The sequence below is a fragment of the Macrobrachium rosenbergii genome, chromosome 42 (genome assembly GCF_040412425.1).
Source record: "Macrobrachium rosenbergii isolate ZJJX-2024 chromosome 42, ASM4041242v1, whole genome shotgun sequence".
NCBI lineage: Eukaryota > Metazoa > Arthropoda > Malacostraca > Decapoda > Palaemonidae > Macrobrachium > Macrobrachium rosenbergii.
The window spans coordinates 14,693,275-14,713,566 of NC_089782.1; the positions used below are offsets into that span (position 1 = coordinate 14,693,275).

General features: G+C 37.3%; 1 protein-coding gene across 5 annotated transcripts in view; it reads left to right on the top strand.

Annotated features, from left to right (window-relative positions):
• The window catches only part of app (Palmitoyltransferase app), a 136,444-nt gene that overhangs the window by 75,506 nt on the left and 40,646 nt on the right, over positions 1-20,292 (top strand). For all 5 annotated transcript variants that reach the window (XR_010849857.1, XM_067085545.1, XM_067085544.1 and 2 more), the window contains exons 6-9: positions 4,378-4,535; positions 8,469-8,586; positions 8,892-9,001; positions 11,200-11,386. Coding sequence is in view for 4 of the 5 variants with exons in the window: in XM_067085545.1 (XP_066941646.1) it covers positions 4,378-4,535; positions 8,469-8,586; positions 8,892-9,001; positions 11,200-11,386 (573 nt within the window). In the remaining variant the exon portion in view is untranslated. The remainder of the gene's footprint in view (positions 1-4,377; positions 4,536-8,468; positions 8,587-8,891; positions 9,002-11,199; positions 11,387-20,292) is intronic.

Sequence of the window (20,292 nt, forward strand, 5' to 3'; positions counted from 1 at the left end):
TGCTCCAGAGGTAGGGATTTTTTGCTGTAGCCTTGGAGATGAGGTAATATAGCAAACATCTAAAAGAATAATTTCTTTTTCCTTTTTGTTGAATTATTTTTCATAAAACTTGATAATTATATATCAAAATAAACTAAAGACCTGAAGTGTATGGTGAAAGTACTGAAACTCGAGAATTCTCCAAAAATAAGACCTTAATCATTAACCAAAAAAGTTTTAAAAATTTAAAAAATTGAAAAATGAACATGGGTTTACTTTCACTGGGCCCCAGAATGATTTTAAATAATTTTATTTGACAAAAATGGTCTTATTCAAGTGTGTACACTATTATTGGAATACTGTAGACTTGCAGCTTGCAATGGTACTTTACTAGTGTCAAAAGCAAGATCTTTTCATCCCCTCTTCGTTATAGCCTCCAAAAACAGTCCTCACCAAGAAATACAGAAACAAAGCTATGTATGTGCTCATTTTTTATGTACTTACATTAGAAAACAAAAAAATTATGATTACATCATCATACATTTTGATAGAACATGATGTAAAGATGAACTTAAAAAAATCTTACTCTTCCCCTGACAAATGTAAACAACCCCTGACGAACATAAGCAAACATAGCTTAGGCTGGAACTGAAAACAAAACAATTTTACACCCGAGGAAGGGAAATATCAGTGCAGTAAATCCACTCAGTTTATTCTTCATATATTCATTAACATATACACAGGATATTAACTACACATTCAAACTACTTTATTAACAAAATAATATTAAAAAGAACACACAAACTTGCATCGCACGTCTGCAGATTTACGTGAACAAAAGACTGCTTCTGTCTCATCAAGAAGAAAATTAATATATGGTTGGCTGGCTGGTTGCCATAGAAACTTGTTAGCTAATGACAGCCCTCTACTTCAGTTCTAAAAATACATCACTCAGACGTGAACATTAGGTAAAAGGCCGGAAGAAGTTGGATTGCCATGATTGTGGCAATTCGACTTCTGCCAGCAAAGCTTCAATTGTGGTGTTTATGGGCTTATGGGTTAAGTTGAGATGCCATTGTGTTAAAATAGCAAATTATTTTGTCAGGTAGGTAGGCATATCATAATTGAATTTTATATAAGTAACTTATTAATTACATAGCTATAGTTTCCACTTGAACGGCAGCCTAGATTCAAAATTTCACGGGTAGAGCTTCAATATAGTTTGTGTAGGTGATCAGCCCGTCCCACAAATGGAATATTGGAATGACCTAGCAAACAATTCACATTCATTTCCTGCCGTCCATGGTGGTAACACCTGGTCTTAAGGGAGGTTGTGGGTTCCACATGGGTAGTTGCCCCCTCAGTCGAGCCTGTTGCAGTCCCAGGTATCGACAGACAGCCACTGGAAAGGCATCTTGATGGATGTGTAGTGGAGGAGGTGACTATCCGGCCCTGTCGGATCTCATAAACCCAGTCCCCCTCAGACCCCTAAACCTGGGAGGAGGCATACTGTTGGTCCTTGGGAGTTCAAGAGGGTTTTGCCCTGGGATAGTTACCCCTAAGTCGAGCCTGCTGTCCGCAGGTCTTTACAGACAAGCCATTGAAAAGCCATCCATAAAGGTGTGCTTGCCCTGGCCGTACTGGCGCTGATGGTGTTTTTTTGGTGTATGGATCCCAGTGTGAACAGGATAAGGATCCCAGTGTGGGCAAGAGGCTCCGTTGACACTTTAGGGATCCCAGTGTGAACAAGATAAGGATCCCAGCGTGGGCAAGAGGCCCCGTTGACACTTTAGGGATCCCAGTGTTGTTAGTTACGGATCACAGTGTAGACTAGTGACACCAAAGGTGTTTTTTTTTATTTATCTCAGCCGTTGTAAAGACGTATCTCACCATTTTGGTGCGTCAGTAGTTGTCATCGTTGCTCTCCGAATCTGGACAGAGTCAGAGAGCGTCCAAGTTCCGATCCCCTAGTTCTGATTTAACAAGTTTTGAGCGCCAAAGTTCCCAGCTCCCAGGTTTCGAGTTCCAAGCACACGAGTTCTGAGCTCCCAACTCCTGAGTTCAGAGCTCCTGAGTTCCGAGCTCCCAGGTTCTGAGCGCTGGTGTTCCAAGCACCAGAGTTTCGAGCGCCCAAGTTCAGAGCTCCCAAGTTCCAAGCTCCCGAGTTCCGAGCGCCCAAGTTCCAAGCATCTGTGTGTATCCTAGTGTCTGAGCACTCAGTGTCCGAATGCACAGTGGCCTCCGAGCGTCCAGTGTCCGAGTGCACAGTGGTCGAGTGACTACTATCCGATTTTAGCCAAGAACAAGGATCCATCCAAGACCTGTATCAGTTCTTTCTCCCTTAGAGCTTAACAGACATCCTTGGCTTCCAGGAGCTCTGTCCAGCTCCCGAATTCCTAACTCTCCTGGTGTCCAGCTCGCCTGACACCAGCTACAACCTGGTGCCAGTGCATGCTCCAAGCACCCTGGAGTGCTCACCAACTCTGAGGGAAAAGAGTGAACTCGCTGTCCAATTGGAGTTTTAGGTAATTTACCTGAACAGGACTTGACAATGTAGAGGGCCTTCTTACCCTTTGGGTTAAGATCACATTGTCTTTCATCCTAAAGAGAATTTCTGTAACACTCTCAGACTCGGGAGAAGTTTGCCTTCTTTTATTTGCACTTGGCATCACCCTACTGGAAGTATATCGTCCTTCACGTCTCACAGGCGCATATGCCGTTACTTCCATTCTGCATCGACCTACTAGAAGTAAGCATCCTTCATGTCTCACTGTCTTAAGAACCGAAACCTGAACTTCTAGCTCTGCTGGCACCCAGCTCTTTGGGCGCCAGCTACAGTCTGTCACCAGCTTTAGAGCTTCCAGAGCCTCAAGCTGCTAGCTTGCCTGGCGCCCAGCTCACCTGGCACCAGCTACAAATCTGGCCCCAGATATAGAACCCCCAGTGCCCAGAGCTTCAGGCTACCCTTGTGCTCAGCGCGCCTGTTTCCAACTGCAGTCTAGTGCCAACTTTAGAGCTTAAGGCGTCCGTGATGTCCCAGCAGCTTGGTTGGCACCCAGTTCGTCTGGTGCCTGCTTGCTTGGCGCCAGCTACAGTCTGGCACCAGTGATATTTATACCAATCTGCGAGCTTCCACAACTCGCCTGGCGCCAACTCCGGACTGGCATGGTATGGCAGTAGGAAGCATAAGATTTTCTCCTACTATCCCTTCACCTTCTAGTAAGGTATAGAGGTTTTTAGGAGCCAGGAGGTACAAAGTACCTAGAGCACTCAGTGGATGGGTTTTGGTGTTATTTCAGTGTAGGTGACAGTGTTTCTGGTTGTTTTTTTACATTGGTACTGTGCCCAGGGCAAGGGCACCTATTAAAGTTTTGCTAGCTATTTGCTAACTCCTTGGTTGCATAACTTCCACTGATGCTTTGGTAGCCATCGGAGTACTCCTTGTTACAAAGCTTCCACTTACGTAGAGGCAACTCTTGGCTCTTCCGCCACGCCACTACAGGTTAAGTTGAGCAACAACCAGTTGCAGTTTTATGCTGCAGGCTGTCTTAACCAATAAGGAACAACAGGCATTGTATTCAATGCCAGCAACTTTTCTGTTTCAAATTCATTACATGACTTAATGTTTTTGGAGTAGAATACTGTGTCCATGTATCCCACCTCCTGTCAGTGTGGGATTCAACTATGTAATTACTTGGTAAGTTACTTATACAAAAATGACATTTTTATAACAATAAAGCTTTATATATGCTTACCAAGTACAATAATTACAGAATTGGAGCCCACCCTCCTCCCCTCTGATAGACATAAGGCATAAAACAAATGAGAATTGTTTGCTAGGTTGTTCCAATATTCCGTTAGTGGGACGGGCTGATCACCTACACAAACTATATTGAAGTGCTACCCGCGAAATTCTGAATATAAGCTGCTGTTCAAAGGAAAGTATAACTGTAATTACTTGGTAAGTATATATAAAACTTTATTTTATTATAATAATGTCATTTTTCATTGAATGTTAAAATGATAATGGAATAAGAATTTTAATTTACACTGCATGATACAGTACATTATAATAATACAGTTCAAAAGGTGGTTGGGGGGTGAGGTGGGAAATACCCCTTAACCATAAAACTACAATGAATTTTGATGTAATACTGTGTATCCACATTGTTGAATGCCAAATGCAGGTTTAGAAAACTTTTCCCTTACTCCTTTTTCCAAGTGTCATCATTGACTGGTCAGACCCCCTTGATTAGTTTCTGTATGTTAATGAATGCTGATGGTGCCATTAAAAAATTTTTGTAATTACTAATTATTATTTGAGAGTTTACCTTTTTATTTTTTTTAATTTTGTGTTTATAGTTTCTTGAAGACTTTAATAAAATGCTTTTCCAACAGTCATGAACAATGAAAACAAAACCTTCATGGAGGCCATCCAGCTACATCCAGCATCCGTCATTGAGTGCGTCATCTGCTTTTTCTCAGTCTGGTCTATTCTAGGCCTGGCTGGATTCCATACTTATCTCACCACTTCCAACCAAACCACCAATGAAGATGTAAGTTTATCCAGCCTTATCACATCCAACCTACCTGATAGGGAGAGTATCTGCCTTTTCTAGAGAAAAAATTGGCTCCTTGAAAGTGTGAGAGATATGTTCTCATGCTGTTAGTTAACAAATTACTGTACAGTAATACTTCAATCTTACACAATTTCGAGTTGCGCGAATTCACCACACACGAACTTTTCACTGGAACCTAACTAATGGGCGTACGCGATTTTTTCACACACACGAAATTCTCGAGAAACCCTGCAGAAGTGGGTGTTTAATTTTTGAAGTGATTTACAAGTTTTCATGCTTTTGTGTGTAAAATCTGTATGAAAAATGCATTTCATTCTTATATGTGTAAAATCTGTATGAAAAAATGCATTTCATGCTTTATGTGTAAAATCTGTAAAATCTTTCATGTTTTATGTGTAAAATCTGAAAAAAATGCATTTGATGTTTTAATGTGCAAAATCTCTATGAAAAATGCATTTCATGGTTTCATGTGTAAAATCTCTGTGAAAAATGCATTTCATGCTTTCATGTGTAAAATCTACCGAAAATGTATTATTTTTATTTTTGTACATGCATAAATATGATGCAAAGGTAATTTCAGCACATTCACTTAGTGTACTTTTACAAGATGTGATACCCATTTGCAAAGTTACTGCACTTTTCAAAGATGATACCCCTGCAGAAAATGCTTGTTTAATGTTTGAAGTACATTTATAAGTTTTCATGCTTTTAACTGTAAAATCGATATGGAAAATTTATATTTATATTTCTGTACATAAATATCATACAAGTATTATGTCCATTTGCAAAGTCTTTGTCACAAGGACTTTACATGACCTTGAGATGAGGTTGTTCAGTCACGCTCATTTAATAAAATGAATTCGTTAATGTAATATCAGAGATGTAACTAAGAGTTGTATAAGTGTCATTCTTTGAAAATTACTCTGTTCACCTCGGAGAAAAGTGCTGGTGCAATCTGTGTGTGCATGCAATTACAGCACGTTCAGTTGGTGTACTTTTACAAGATGTGATACCCTTAATTACTGCATTTTTCAAAGATGATACCCCTGTAGAAAGTGTGTTTAATTTTTAAGTTTTCGTGTTTTTAGGTGTAAAATCAGAATGGAAAATTTGTATTTATATATTTGCGCATAAATACGATACAAAAGCAGTACAGTTACTTTATTACAGTATCTCTCTCTCTCTCTCTCTCTCTCTCTCTCTCTCTCTCTCTCTCTCTTTCTCTCTCTCTCTCTCTCTCTCTCTCTCTCGTAGTTAGAGCTCAAACATACTTTTACAACTTATTACAGTCATACCTCGAAATTACGCGAGGTTAGGTTCCGGAGTCCCTCGTGCAAGGTGAATTTTCGCGTAAGTTTGGCTCGGTCTTTAAAAATGCTAATAAATGTTTATTTCCAGAGTTTAAGTACTAAATATGACCCTAATCATGCTCATTTAAAAGCTAACTTAAATGAACTAAAATTAGTGTAATTTTATTTAAAATTTAGCTTATTACCCTTAAAAAAGGAATACAGTAAATGGTTGACATAAAAATTGAGTACTGCGCAGTTTCATAATAGCGCATTTACAGTAGGTGCGTCACGTATACTAATGTTACCCCTAATTCATGGGATGCCGTTTTTTTGTCACTTAGAGTAAAAGCCGTTTTCTTTTGCGTCACTAGGCAAAAATATCAGTCAACAAAAGTACAATTCCATAAAACATCGAAAGCATGTACATAATGTTTGTAGAAGGTAGTACAGTACAGGTAAAATTCAATCAATTTAAAATTATATACTGTACAGGTAGTGATGTACAGAGAATAATAAGTTGTAAACGTATGTTTGAGCGCTAACTACGAATGAGAGAGAGAGAGAGAGAGAGAGAGAGAGAGAGAGAGAGAGAGAGAGAGAGAGAGATAGAGAATAAAGAGAAGAGTAGAGCTTTTGTATCAATTTAGTAACTGTATAAATACAAATTTTCCATTTATTCTGATTTTACACATAAAAAAACGAAAACTTAAAAATTATACACACTTTCTACAGGGGTATCATCTTTGAAAAATGCAGGGTATCACATCCTGTAAAAGTACACCAACTGAACATGCTGTAATTACATGCACATACAGATTGCACCAGCACTTTTCTCCGAGGTGAACAGAGTAATTTTCAAAGAATGACACTTATACAACTCTTAGTTACATCTGTGATATTACATTAACGAATTCATTTCATCAAATGAGCGCGATTGAACAACCTCATCTCAAGGTCATGTAAAGTCCTTGTGACAAAGACTTTGCAAATGGACATAATACTTGTATGATATTTATGTACAGAAATATAAATATAAATTTTCCATATCGATTTTACAGTTAAAAGCATGAAAACTTATAAATGTACTTCAAACATTAAACAAGCATTTTCTGCAGGGGTATCATCTTTGAAAAGTGCAGTAACTTTGCAAATGGGTATCACATCTTGTAAAAGTACACTAAGTGAATGTGCTGAAATTACCTTTGCATCATATTTATGCTTGTACAAAAATAAAAATAATACATTTTCGATACAGATTGTACACATGAAAGCATGAATTGCATTTTTCATAGAGATTTTACACATGAAAGCATGAAATGCATTTTTCATAGAGATTTTGCACATTAAAACATCAAATGCATTTTTCATTCAGATTTTACACATAGAAGCATGAAATGCATTTTTCATACAGATTTTACACATAAAAGAATGAAATGCATTTTTCATACAGATTTTACCCATAAAAGCATGAAAACTTGTAAATTACTTAAAAAATTAAACACCCACTTCTGCAGGGTTTCTCGAGAATTTTGTGTGTCTGTGAAAAAATCGTGTATGCCCATTAGTTAGGTTCCAGTGAAAAGTTTGTGTGTGTGTGAATTCGCGCAACTCGAATCGTGTAAGATCGAAGTATTACTGTATTTCTCTGTACGTCATTACCTGTACAGTATATAATTTTAAATTGGTTGAATTTTACCTGTACTGTACTACCTTCTACGAACATTATGTACATGTTTTCGATATTTTATGGAATTGTACTTTTGTTGACTGACACATGACGTTTTGCCTAATGACGCAAAGAAAACAGCTTTTACTCTAAGTGACAAAGGAAACGGCATCCCATGAATTAGGGGTAACATTAGTATACGTACGCACTTACTGTAAATGCGCTATTATGAAACTGTGCAGTACTCAATTTTTATGTCAACCATTTATTGTATTCCTTTTTTAAGGGTAATAAGCTAAATTTTAAATAAAATTACACTAACTTTAGTTCATTTAAAAGTTAGCTTAATACTTTGGGAGCATGATTAGGGTCATAAATAAACATTTATTAGCATTTTTAAAGACCATGCCAAACTTACGTGAAAATTCACCTTGCACGAGGGGCTCCGGAACCTAACCTCGTGTAATTTTGAGATATGACTGTACATGTCATATAGTCAGTTAAGGCTGAGATACTGGTACAAGTGGAGGAGTAGTCAGCTATAGGTTGAGACCTGGAAATGGGATGAATATTATGTACCATCTGACTGCAACTGCTGAAATTAAGATAGGCAGTCAGAACTTGGTCTCTAAATAGAGAGGAATAATTTTGTGTATTTGGAACTCGGTACTTATTACTTTAAATATTTTCATAAAGAAAGACTATCCTTGGATCAAATGTTTATACTAGGTTGTTGAGATATTTGTCTAATTCTATATGTTTTATGCTTAGCTGACGTCAATTTATCCCTCTTTACATAAGGATCAGCAGATGTGTGTGTTTTTCTCTCTTTAATTAATACATGTTAAGTGATGAATGGTTTAATAACAACTAAAATACTTAAAGATATCTTGCTTCTTCACTCAAGATAAAATATTAGCTTTTATTTTTCTCCCTTTTATTTCTGGACAGATCAAAGGCTCGTTTAGTTCTCGTCGAGGACAAGCTAACTTTAACCCGTATGGTTACGGCAACTTCTGCCTCAATTGCTTGGCAGTGCTTTGTGGCCCTGTCCAGCCAAGCCTTATTGGTAAGGTTGATAATGTTTTAAGATGTAAAAGAAATTACTGTGTATTTGAAAATCCATTGTTAATAAATTTGCATTAAATGTCAGTAACTCTGGAAAGAATTTTATACATTGTAATGTATATACCTTAATCTTTCTGGAAGTGAGTTTTAACCTTAACTCATAAATCACTCCTGTTAGACTTTAGATTGAGTTTACATCCAAGAACCACACTTGATTTTATTATTGATGTATCATTGAATTTAATTGGTTGACAATGTACAACAATACTACTTTTCTCTAGTTTTTAATCATTTATTGTATTACAGATCGTCGAGGTGTGGTAACGTTAGAGTACCTCTCCACAACGCAGAATAAAGTGCCGGAAAACCAGGTATCATCAAGAAGTTATGGCACTGTGCACACCACTCAGCCTACGGTAAACTAAACTAGTACTTTAAAGTTCTCCTCAACTCAATCTTTGAACCTTAATGTTAGTATTTCCAACAGTTTCTGTCTGGTAAACTGAATTTGTTGGAGGACATCAGGAGAGAGAGAGTTTGGTATCTGAAATATAGCCTTTATTTTCCACAATTTGGCTTTTCTATGGGTTCCCATATATTTGATGGAATTCTGTTTTAACAGAAAATATTTCATATACATATTACATATGCATAAAAATTCTCTCGTCTCAGTAAGAGAGAGAGAGAGAGAGAGAGAGAGAATTATTATTTAATCTTATTAAACTTAATATTAATATTTGAAAATTAGTACAGGCAGTCCCCAGTTATTGGAAGGATTCCATTCCCGACAGCATGATGATAACCAAAAATCAGTGATAACAGTGCTTATTGGTGCCAGTAAGTGGAGATCGGCACATGTCGGCACTGAAAATCCAGTTATAGTTGTTGCTAGACAAGCGCCGATAACCGGGGACTGCCTACTGTAAATCATTAGTTTATCCTAAAATTTATATGTAGGTACAGTACAGTATTTAAAAGTTTATATGTAGGTACAGTACAGTATTTAGTCATGAAAATATGAAAATACAGAATATTGCTCTATGAAAAAATCCGCGAATGGCTGAGTTTTTCTTTCAGATAATGTATAGATAGATTCCACAAAATTCCGCGAATCACTGAGTCCATGGATTATGAGAACGCGAATCCCCGGGCGTTTACTGTATATTGATTTTAATATTAAATAAGCTTTTCTGAAGTTGTCATATCAGTGAACTGAAAAACGAACTGATTACAAAGTAATGCACACAGTATAAACTGCCTAGCTATGTTGCATCAGAAATATTTTCAGCTGACAGTGTTTCAGTTCATTTAGATGGAGGAGCATACAGCTGGTGCAGTATGTTAAGATTGACAGCATTGGATGTAATTTACTACTTATCCTTTAACTTGTCTACCTTAATCTGCCAATTGGAAATGAATCTTTACAACTGTGTATATTTTTTGTTTTTGTTTGTATGATACTACTCTTGTTACTTAACATTTTAACCAAGAATGATTTATACACTTCCTTTAGAGGTCATACACAGGGGTTTTAATTACTCTCTAGCAAAGATAACCTTTCTCTGGCGCTAGGATAGGCTGATGAAAAATTTAACATTTGGCCTTTTAAGATGCACTGTACACTTCCAAGACTTACTCTAGAAAAAAAAATATAGTGTCTTAGTGTCTTCAGTGCTTGAAAATACAGTAATTTTGATTATCTAGGTTTAAAAACCAGAACTTTTTATCATAATCCTTTCTCAACCCCCTGCCCCCAGTTTGCCCTTCGAAGAAAAAGTGCAATGTTACAACAGGTGAGTGGGGGATCCTACCACCAACTGACTACCTTGTTACCAATCTTCAGTGACTGTTTCCACTTGCACTGGGGAATTCCACATAAAAGGTTCTGCTTTGCATACAAAAGAATGTGTATAATTTTAAAATATGCACTTTTTTTTCATCAATCCCTGTTTGTCTCTTCATCCAACTTCAACATTTCTCTTTTTAAATCACTTTAGATTGAAAAAAGATTAATTCTTTCTTAAGAACATGTGTAAAGAGAAGTTCAACTATTTATTAGAAATAATAAGTGGTTCATTGTAAATTTTTATCCTGGGGGACTAGCCCTGTAAGACTTGAGAATATTTACTCAGTGGTTGGGATAAATCACCTAATTAAGTTTAGTTAATAGGTAATTGCCTGGCATAGTGCATTAGTCAGTGTAAGAAAACCTTCACCATACTCATATTATTGTAGGAAAGCACCTTTGTTAGTCTGGAGACCTTAATAATATTGTACTGGTAAGTCAAGTCATAGTTGAATTGAGGTGCATATTAGGTATCCTTTGTCTTTTGGAAGCCATACCTCTTGTTAAGCAGATATTCAACAACAGTTTGTGCTCCCAGGTTTTATGTCTCCATAATTTTTATACTTTGTCCTGGAACGTGGAACATTGCAAAAGGGTGAAGGGAAAATATGCTGTCTAGTGAGAAAAAATAAAGGTATATTTTATAAGGTATTTTTAGACCATGGTTAATTTTTTGTTTCATTCTTGAGGCCACCATACTCTGGTATTTATTATTTTGAGGCCACCATACTCTGGTATTTATTATTTTCTGGTTGCACTGCATTTCAGAATGGCATGGTTCCACAATGTCCCAGTACTGAAGGGCCAGCTGGAAGTCCAACTAGTGCAAGTGGGGTACCCACAGTAGGGGGCAATAATGTAAGTGTCACAAATAATGGAGGCGGAGTAGGGACTGCCAATGGGGCAATGGTTGGGTCCCTAAAGAAGAAGTCAGTGTCTACACAATCCATAAATGGTGAGTTTGTGAACTTTAAAAAGCTGTCCATTGCTTTTCTCTTTTAATTGCCCACTTTCTCCATATCCTTTCCTCTTTCCTAAATCCTTTTAGGAAAGAATTGAGCTCCATTGTAATAGTCATGTATACCCTTTCTTTGTTTCATCTGGGTACTAATTTTTTTATTGACAGATTTAACCACTTTTCTTTTAGCTACAGTACCATCATTGTTTCCTTTCGAATTGGTAAATTTACTTTAGGCAAGTTTGTCAAAGAAGGAAGTGGATTTCCTTTGAAGGTAAGTGCGTGCTGTATAGCCCAAAGAATCAGTCTTCTAGAATTTTGATTTCTTACATTGTTGCCAAGGTCTCAGTTTCTGCATACAGACTGGTTTTTTTTAAAATTAAGACTTACCATTTGGAGATTTTGATAATGGCAATGATGTCCTAATTTTGCAACCTTGGATTGAATTCTTATGTTGTGTCAGTAACATTCATAGCATAATTGCAAGGTCAGTAACTAGATGGATTCAATCTTTTAAGAATTTGGTTATAATAAGCTTTCCTGTTTATTATGAATTCTTTCCAAGAATAACTTTTGGGTTGTAATAGATTGATACATATTGTTTTAAATTGCAACATTTGTTTATGTTGGAAACCATAATTTAAAGATTATGTTGTAAGTTACTTTCGGGAGTTTATGGATATTGATGCTGTGTTAGTAGTTTGTCATAAGAGAAGAGTTAGTTGGGAAACCATACCAGCTTGTCCTTGGAATATTATTACTCTAAATATGTCATTTGTATGTTATGGTTTGCATGGCAAACCCCTGAAAATAATCACATTAACAAACTGCATTCTAGATAAAGGTTTGAAATGAATATCTGACCAGACTTCTAGAAAATTGTCAGACATATCTTTGGGTCATCTTGTGCTTGAAGATTATTTTGTCAGTATTTTTTATTGATATAGTTTACAATAGATGCAAAATCCTAGCTTGCCTGGACCAAGGTAGACTAGGGAAAGCATATGGTAATGTGCATTTGTTACAAACCCACTAAAATAAATGCTGTATTCTGTGCAAAATGCATCCAAAGACACTAACAGGGTCTGAAAGAAGAAACTTTACCGTGCATATGCCAGCTGACTCCATTTCCTGCAAGACAACATTACTCATTCTTCTGTTCATCTTGGTAGCATGTGGATGTGCTGCTTGGCTTTCCAAGATCAGTGTAGTGTTTTTGTGCTGTGCCATTTCATAGTTAACCATTTTTCACCATTAATTAATTTTCATCACCTTGATTCTCTTACTGTGATGCCCTGTTTTGCTCCTCTGAGTAACTGAAAATTAACCTATTCTGTTTTCAGTGCCAGTTCAGTAAGTTTGAGTGGTTTTCTGTAAATTTCATTAATTTTCAAGTTAAGTTTTACTTATTAATATATAGTTGTAGTTGGGATTTTCTGTGCCCTGTGTTATTAGCAATTTAGTATAACCCTTGCCTAATTCCTATCAGGATGGTTTGTTTACTTAGCAAATGCTTTGACTTCTCCCCATCTTTATAATGATAGATATTGTTTATCCTTAAGTTGTGATTTCATGATTTTTGTATTAATGGCCTAGTGTTTAGTGGTCCATTTGTCACATTTTTTGTTATACAGTAATTTTAATTAGGGTATTATTCTCCTTGTGTTTTCCTTTGGAAGTTATTATACAGTAATTTTAATTAGGGTATTCTTCTCCTGGTGTTTTCCTTTGGGAGTTACTTATTAATTTTGCCTCACCTTACTTGTGCAAAGAATGGAAAGTACCAGTCACATTTATGCCATCCTAAAATAAGTACCGTTCATTGTTTAATGTCCAACAGTGTTCTCCTGATTTGATGTGTTATGCAAGGATTGGTCAATGATATCTGAATGCCCAGTGGTGTTCCTTTAATCATGTTATCACTGCTTCTGCGGTTAAGTCGTTGGACTTTTCTTTTTCCCATTGGTCCATAACCATGAGTGTCAAGTCTTGAGTGTCTTTTGATAAGGCTGCCTCCTTTGCTATGCCTCTCCCTTAAAGGAGGACTAGCTACTTTTGGGGTAAATAAATCAAAATTTCAAACAATAACTAAAGCTAATCCTAAAGCATTCAAGAATCCATTATGACACATGGCAAACGCCAGTGTGTGGGCTGATGGAGCCCCTAGGGGCACCAAAAGTGTAAGTTGCAGTTTGCCTGTGTAGCGAAAACCATCCCTATTTATTCAGCCATAATGCTCATTTTACCTTGTAAAAATAAGTGATCACAGTATGGAACCAGCTTTTTTAGCAACTCTGGTTGTTATAATGATGACCATAGGAACACAGACAGTTAAGACAGTTAATCAGTAAACAAGACTGTGATTACTCTTAGAAAGAGAAAGGGAGAGCAGTTGCTCAGCAGTTTGCTTCATACCCAGCCCCATTGAGTCCCTTTAAACTTTACAGGCCAATATCTCAAAAGTAATTTTCTCACAGTCAAATATTCATAGAAAATCTAATATGTGCTCTATTTTATTAACTCTGGCTTTGTGTTGATATTGCTTTGGCAGTTGAAAGGTCACATTCAGATATTTCTGAATATAAAAAGAAAATGAATGTAAATGCGCTGTAAGTGAATATTTTATATCAGTCAGGCGTGCATGACAATGTGGCCACACTATATAGCAATTAGATAATTAAGGAAAAATTTTGATGATGAAGCATTTAGACACTGTCAGGCTATTCACAACTCATTTATATTGATCAAATATTGAGTCTGCTACAACAAAAAAAGTAAATATAACATTATGATGTCATAACTCTGGAGAGTTATACATAAAAACTACAATAGTGTGTGGTATTTATAATTTATATGAAGTTTCAACCCTTAATTTGCAATAGTTTTTTTTATGATTTTTGTACGTACACCAAAGTAGCTAGTCCCCACTTAACATCAAGAGTGATAAGCATAAGCACTTTGGATCCTCTCCATTCTCAACTCATTTTGCACACTTGTCAGGGAAATCCCAGTCACCTACAAGAGAGACTTTCCAGTCTCATCGTATGTCACCCCTGTAGATTCTGCCCATGATTCTTTTGTTTGGCATTTTCCTCCTGCAGTACCCTTGCCTTTGCTTGACTTAGTTCAGTCTGTCGATGAGTTCCTGGCTAAGCTCAAGACAAAGGTTTCATCTCGGTACTAAGGACAGTCTTCTTCCTTAAAGAAGTTGATTGCACCCTCATGACTCACCTTCCACCCCCTCCGCTTGCAGTCTCATTGTCGAAGGTGTTTGCTTATGTAGCTGCAGCTCCCTTGGGTCTGGCTCTTTCTTCTTTGACTTTCTCTGTGTACCCTTTTGTGTACCATTAGGTCTCAAGTACTGCCTTGGTCATGCCTACTTGATTTCCTTGCCCCCTCATTTGACTTTTGTTCTTGTCTGCTCATGTACTCGAGTGCTCTCATGCATTCGACTTCCTCCATTTACTGGACTGTTTATTAGCACCTCAACTGCTCCCATGTATTCAGTCATTCCTTGTTTACTTCCCTGCTCACATATCCTTAACTGCTTCACTGTTGTCAACATCTGCTTACATGCCTACCCTATGTAATTTGGCTGCTACAACTCTTGCCAGATATATGGGACCTTTGGTGCTTAGGCACTCTCACCTGTGTCAGTGTTCTTGACTGCTATCTCCCGTCTATTATTGTCTGCCTCTTGTGCCCCTACCTGCAGAGGTTTCTGTGTAAACTCCTGCGATGTTGGTTTCTCCTTTCTGTATGATATTCCGCCTCTTGACGTTCCTTTGAGACCCCCCCCCCTTACCAAAGAGTACCCTCAAGCTGCTCTGAGAAGCTTCTTCATTTGCATCAGGAGACTTCTTCATTTCCTGAGCCAATGGTTTTTGCCAACCAAGTCCAGTCCACCAAGATTCTGCATAGTCTCAAGACTTGACTTTATTCAAGGGACCCTCCTCTGATGTGTGCTTGTCACACTTCTCAAGCTACCACTAGTTCTGTCTTTGCTGCTCATGACTGGGACGTGCCGAGTAGTCTTGTCCACTGCATCTTTGAGTAACTTGTTTTACACTTTTCCCAAGTCTCCACCTCATCCTTCAGTGAGGGCAGCCTCTGCTCACTTCCCTGCCCATTGCCCTTTGGATTCTGGACATTACCTTCCTCTTTCTGATCAGTGACCCAAGTACTGCTCTTCACTAGCTCAGCTCCCCCTCTTTTAACTAAAGTTATTGCCAGGGATTCCACCTCCTTTAGGTCTCTCTTGGCTCATGTGATAGCTTTTAAAGTAGATACATGAGAGCATTTTTGCCAAGAAAACATGGCCTGTTTAAACCAGCAAGGGTGGGTATTTTCTGCCGCAGTTGGTAATTTGCTTTCTACCAAGGATCAAGTCATGTCTTGTTGGCATGCCTTTACCCTCAATTGTGCTTTGATATATTGTTTGTTACATGTGCTGCATGTTAGCAAAAACAAATTATGATAAAGGGAATGCTGCTTTGCAGGACCTTTCCAGCTTTCTTTTCATGCTCAGTCATGATGTTTCTGTGGTCCCATGTATCCTGATCTCTTCTTCCTGGAAGACCTATTTCCATGGATTAGGCGATAAACTCACCTCTGCTGCCACCAGGCCATGATCATTAATTTGAGTGCAAGAACCTCTTCAGTCTAATCTGCTCACTCTCCTTACCTACAGAGGACTTGTTACATGACCCGAGTCTCCTTACCAACAGATGACTCCCTCTAGGCAGTACCACAGATCTAATACATATTGTCAGCAGCCCACTTAAAGCCCTCAGAGGTGTCATCCATATTCATCACAGCACCAATCTGCTTTCCAGCTATGTAGTCCCAGGTTGCTCTTTTGTTCTGGAGGCTGAGGAAAGTTTGACTTCAAATTCCCAGGTAGGTGATCCCAATGTTGAAGTCTTGCTGTCCCCTCTGATCTCCTCTCGTCATGTCTGGATTCATCTCTTTAAGTCCTGATGGGCCTTTTGAGTCCATTGGGGCAGAACACTGGGTTCGGATGCTATCCTCTACGGTTATTGCTTACTGTTCCTGCACACAAGCGCTCAATGTACATCTTAAGTTGCACTATAGGCATAATCAAACTTTGTTTGCAGCATTCCTTCAACTCCTTTCCTTCCATCTTGCTGTCTGACCTCACTATTAATCATGGTGCAATTGTGGGGTTTTCTCTCGGGTTTATCGCAAGATCCTTGTACTTCATCTCATTAAGTTTCTGGACCTCTTTATCTTGTTGTCTAACCTCTCCCACTCCTTTTCACCATCATAAGCACTGAATGGCTGGAAGTGTCCCAGTACTTGGCTTTATAGTGTAAGTTTTATGATTCATTCTTTCATTGATAATTCTCAAAGTTCAAGGATCAGATGTAACCTTGAGCTCTCTGCCTTACTTAAGAATACATTTGCTGGAATTTACCTATATGATGTTACCCATGATTCTCTTAATGGTTATGCACTGGGACTTGTCATCATGGCAGGCCATGTACTTCTTCCTCTTCCTGTTCATGACTTTATTTTTCATAAACTGGCATACATAGAGGCACATCTTTCCCGGAGTACCAGCCTTTACACCTGTTGTGCTTGGTTAGGGGACTGTGGGTTGTTTTTTCCATTATACATCCATTAATAGAAGCCCCTGTGATTTTAATTTTTATGCCATCTCACCATCTGTCTTGGTGGAATTAAACTAATGTAACTTAATCTGCCTTTCTCAAGAAGGGCTCTTCTGCTTCATCCTGCCTCCTAAATTATGTTTCAGGGTATTTATAATTAATGGGTTAGCAAAAACAAAGAATGGTTTTATAGCAGAACAGGTTTTTATGCAAACCCATTAATGATAATTATCCTTGCCATCCTCCCTCCCCTGCACTCTTCAGATGAGGATTGCACAGGAGGCAATTTTGATTATAGCTACAGAAGGTAATGTCACTTTGTGGCCCAGTGAAGTTGCCTGTCACGTGTGGAGGGGTTTCTTCTTTCATTCATTGAGTTGGTGCTTCAGGTACTTTTGCCATGGAATATTGCTTTTTATGGTTATTTGGTTGTACAGTATAGAAAAGTGTTTTGTTGTGAAAAATTGTTTTCAGCCATGGTATATTGTAGGTATTGGTTTTAATGCAAAATTCCCTTCTAATTACAAATGTCTCATTTTAAGAAAAATATCTCTCTGTAATGTATGAACACATATTGTTAACTAATTGTAGCAAGAGAATAGTCTTAGAATTTTTTTTTTGTGACAATATGAGCTTAATTTTTACCATGTTAAGGATATCAGTGTATATCATCTTTGCAACTGCTGTACTTCTGTGTCATTCACACTCCAGTACTTGGTATCTTTGACATTTTTGCCACACTTCTTTTACGTGAACACAGAACACAACCCAAACTTTCTCTTGCCTGACTGCTACTACACATCAAACTCCACACGCTCACTGTTGGATGTATTGCTAAATCACCCTGGAAAATCCAGATATTGCGTAGTCAGTTGTTAAGGTCTTTGAAGTTTGAAAGGTTGTATTGCTTATCTGGGTAATGTCCCCCCAACTTTCATGATGATAATCATTCCATCCTTTTGTACTTTGTATGGGTGTCATGCGTGACTCAGGCTACATCAGGAGCTTTCAAGTAGAGCCCCAGAAGCAACGACTTTCATGGTACTCAGAATCACCCAACTACATCCTCTACTAAGTGACGGTAATTGCCTAAAGGCTTCGCGGTCAGGATCTTATACATCTCCCTCACAACACCCTTTAGAGTACAGTTATAAGTGAATGGTTTTCTGAGAGCTATTGATGGAGAAGTAAAAATAGCAATCGGCTTACAAGACCAATTAAGAAATAATACAAAACCAGTTAGTGATAGGAATGAGCAGGGATAGTCATATTTTTTTAAAAACATATTTTTAAAAGTTTTTGGGTGAGTCATTGAGTTGAGGTTTTTAGTAATCATGGGACTAGTCATCATGGAGTAAGTTTAGTATTTTATGAAATGTCAAAAATGATGAAGTTAGTTACTTTAAATATCTTTGCATTTGTTGTAGAGGCTTCAAAACTATCAGGTGGTTATATGTATGTGTGGTCAGTATTTTTGAGGCGATGTAGTTTTACTAATTTCATCTTTCTCCGATAACAATAGGAAGATTGAATGTTTACTTTCATCTATCCACTAGAGACAGGATGATAAAAGTCTAAGTATGTGAATTTAAGAGACTTTGTTTTGATAGTAAGGTGAAACTGTTAATTTTGAATATAAGACTGTATTAGTAAAGAGGTGGTTGGAATTAGTTCTTGTCAGTTAAATTAACTGGATAGCTATTTATTACTTTCCATCAGTAACATTCAGTATTTGCAGTTCCTGGATTCAAAAGATGATTGAAGGGGATTCAGTAGGCTATTTATAAGAATGTTTCTGTACCATATACTGAAAAAAATCCAAAATATATTAGCTATTATTCATTTTAGCAAATTTTTTTTTAGATTTGTGTAGCCAGAATCATCTTTTGGATACAGTTCTTTTCAGAAAACTTTTTACAATTCTTTTTGTACAATTATGCATACAATACCAAATCTGTGCACATATACATATGTTAAGCACCATCTTAAGATATTTATCCTATTTCCTTATGTGGGAGACTGTTAGGATGGCCGGAACACTTAGTATGGTGTTTTTGTACATAGAAATTACACACCTGAACATCTTTTAAGTTACTGTTTAATATCTGATTCCAAGGCTGTAGATGAATTTTTACTAAGAGACAAAGATGATAGTGTATTGACCTTTGTATGTTTTGGACATTATCGGTTTGATTTTTTGGAAGCATCACATAAAGTGGGACATTTTTCCACTTTAGTAAATAGGTTCCAGTGTACTTGGCTTAATAAAGGAGCAGAACAGTGAGGGTTGGTAAAAAGGCATAAATCAGAAATGACAACTGAAACCCAGTGAGCTTGAGGAAATTGGACAGCTAGTAGGAGAAAACAGAGGAAAAGGTTGAAAACGACAGAAAGCAGTGCAGCTGAGACTAGGACTTACATTTGCAGTCCTGGGTTTTTCCAACCTTGGGACATTCATTCATTACTGTTATTGCTTATGCTCTGGTAATGATTTTTCCCTTGTATGGACATATTAATAACATACCTGAGAGGTCGTTGCAAATTAAATGATGAAATATATCCTGTACTTAACCTGACCATAATTATATTCTGTAGTATAGTATGGAGGATTTATGCATCTTTCATACACTATCTTGACACATGAAAGAGGTAGAAGAGATTCAAAATAAAGAATAAACAGATTACAGAATAGTACTTAGGAATACAAGAGAAAATACTTTTCTTTGGATACAAATGAGAAGGTATTAGTGTAACTGAATACAGTAGTAATATTGAGAAAAAACTAAAGGTTAGAAATGTGAAGAAGGTGAAGGAAGAGCAAAGTAAAAACCAGATAAGTCAAACTACAGATTGATGAAGGCCTTTGGACAAATTGGAACTTTATTCATTGGAAAAGATGCACAAGAGTGTGGAGGAGCATGGCTTGGTCTTGCAATTGTAAAGGGAACATCAAAATCATTAGTAAATTTATGAAAAGAATTAACTGGGTAGGTGAACTATATTTGCACCAAAAAAAATCCTGAAATATAAAATGTCTAAATTTATTTAATGTGTAATGGCCATAGCCATTTTTCATAGTTTCTATGATTAGACCAGTAAAGTATTTAGTTATCAAAGGTCGCTGTGTGCTTAGCTGTTGCTAACTTATAGTTTACATCAGCTGAGTGTTTTTCTTAAATGTATTGTGTTTGATAATGAACACTGTAAACTTTGTCACGTAACTTATAAGGTATAAATACATCTCACTAACCATTGGGTTCTTGGGCAGTA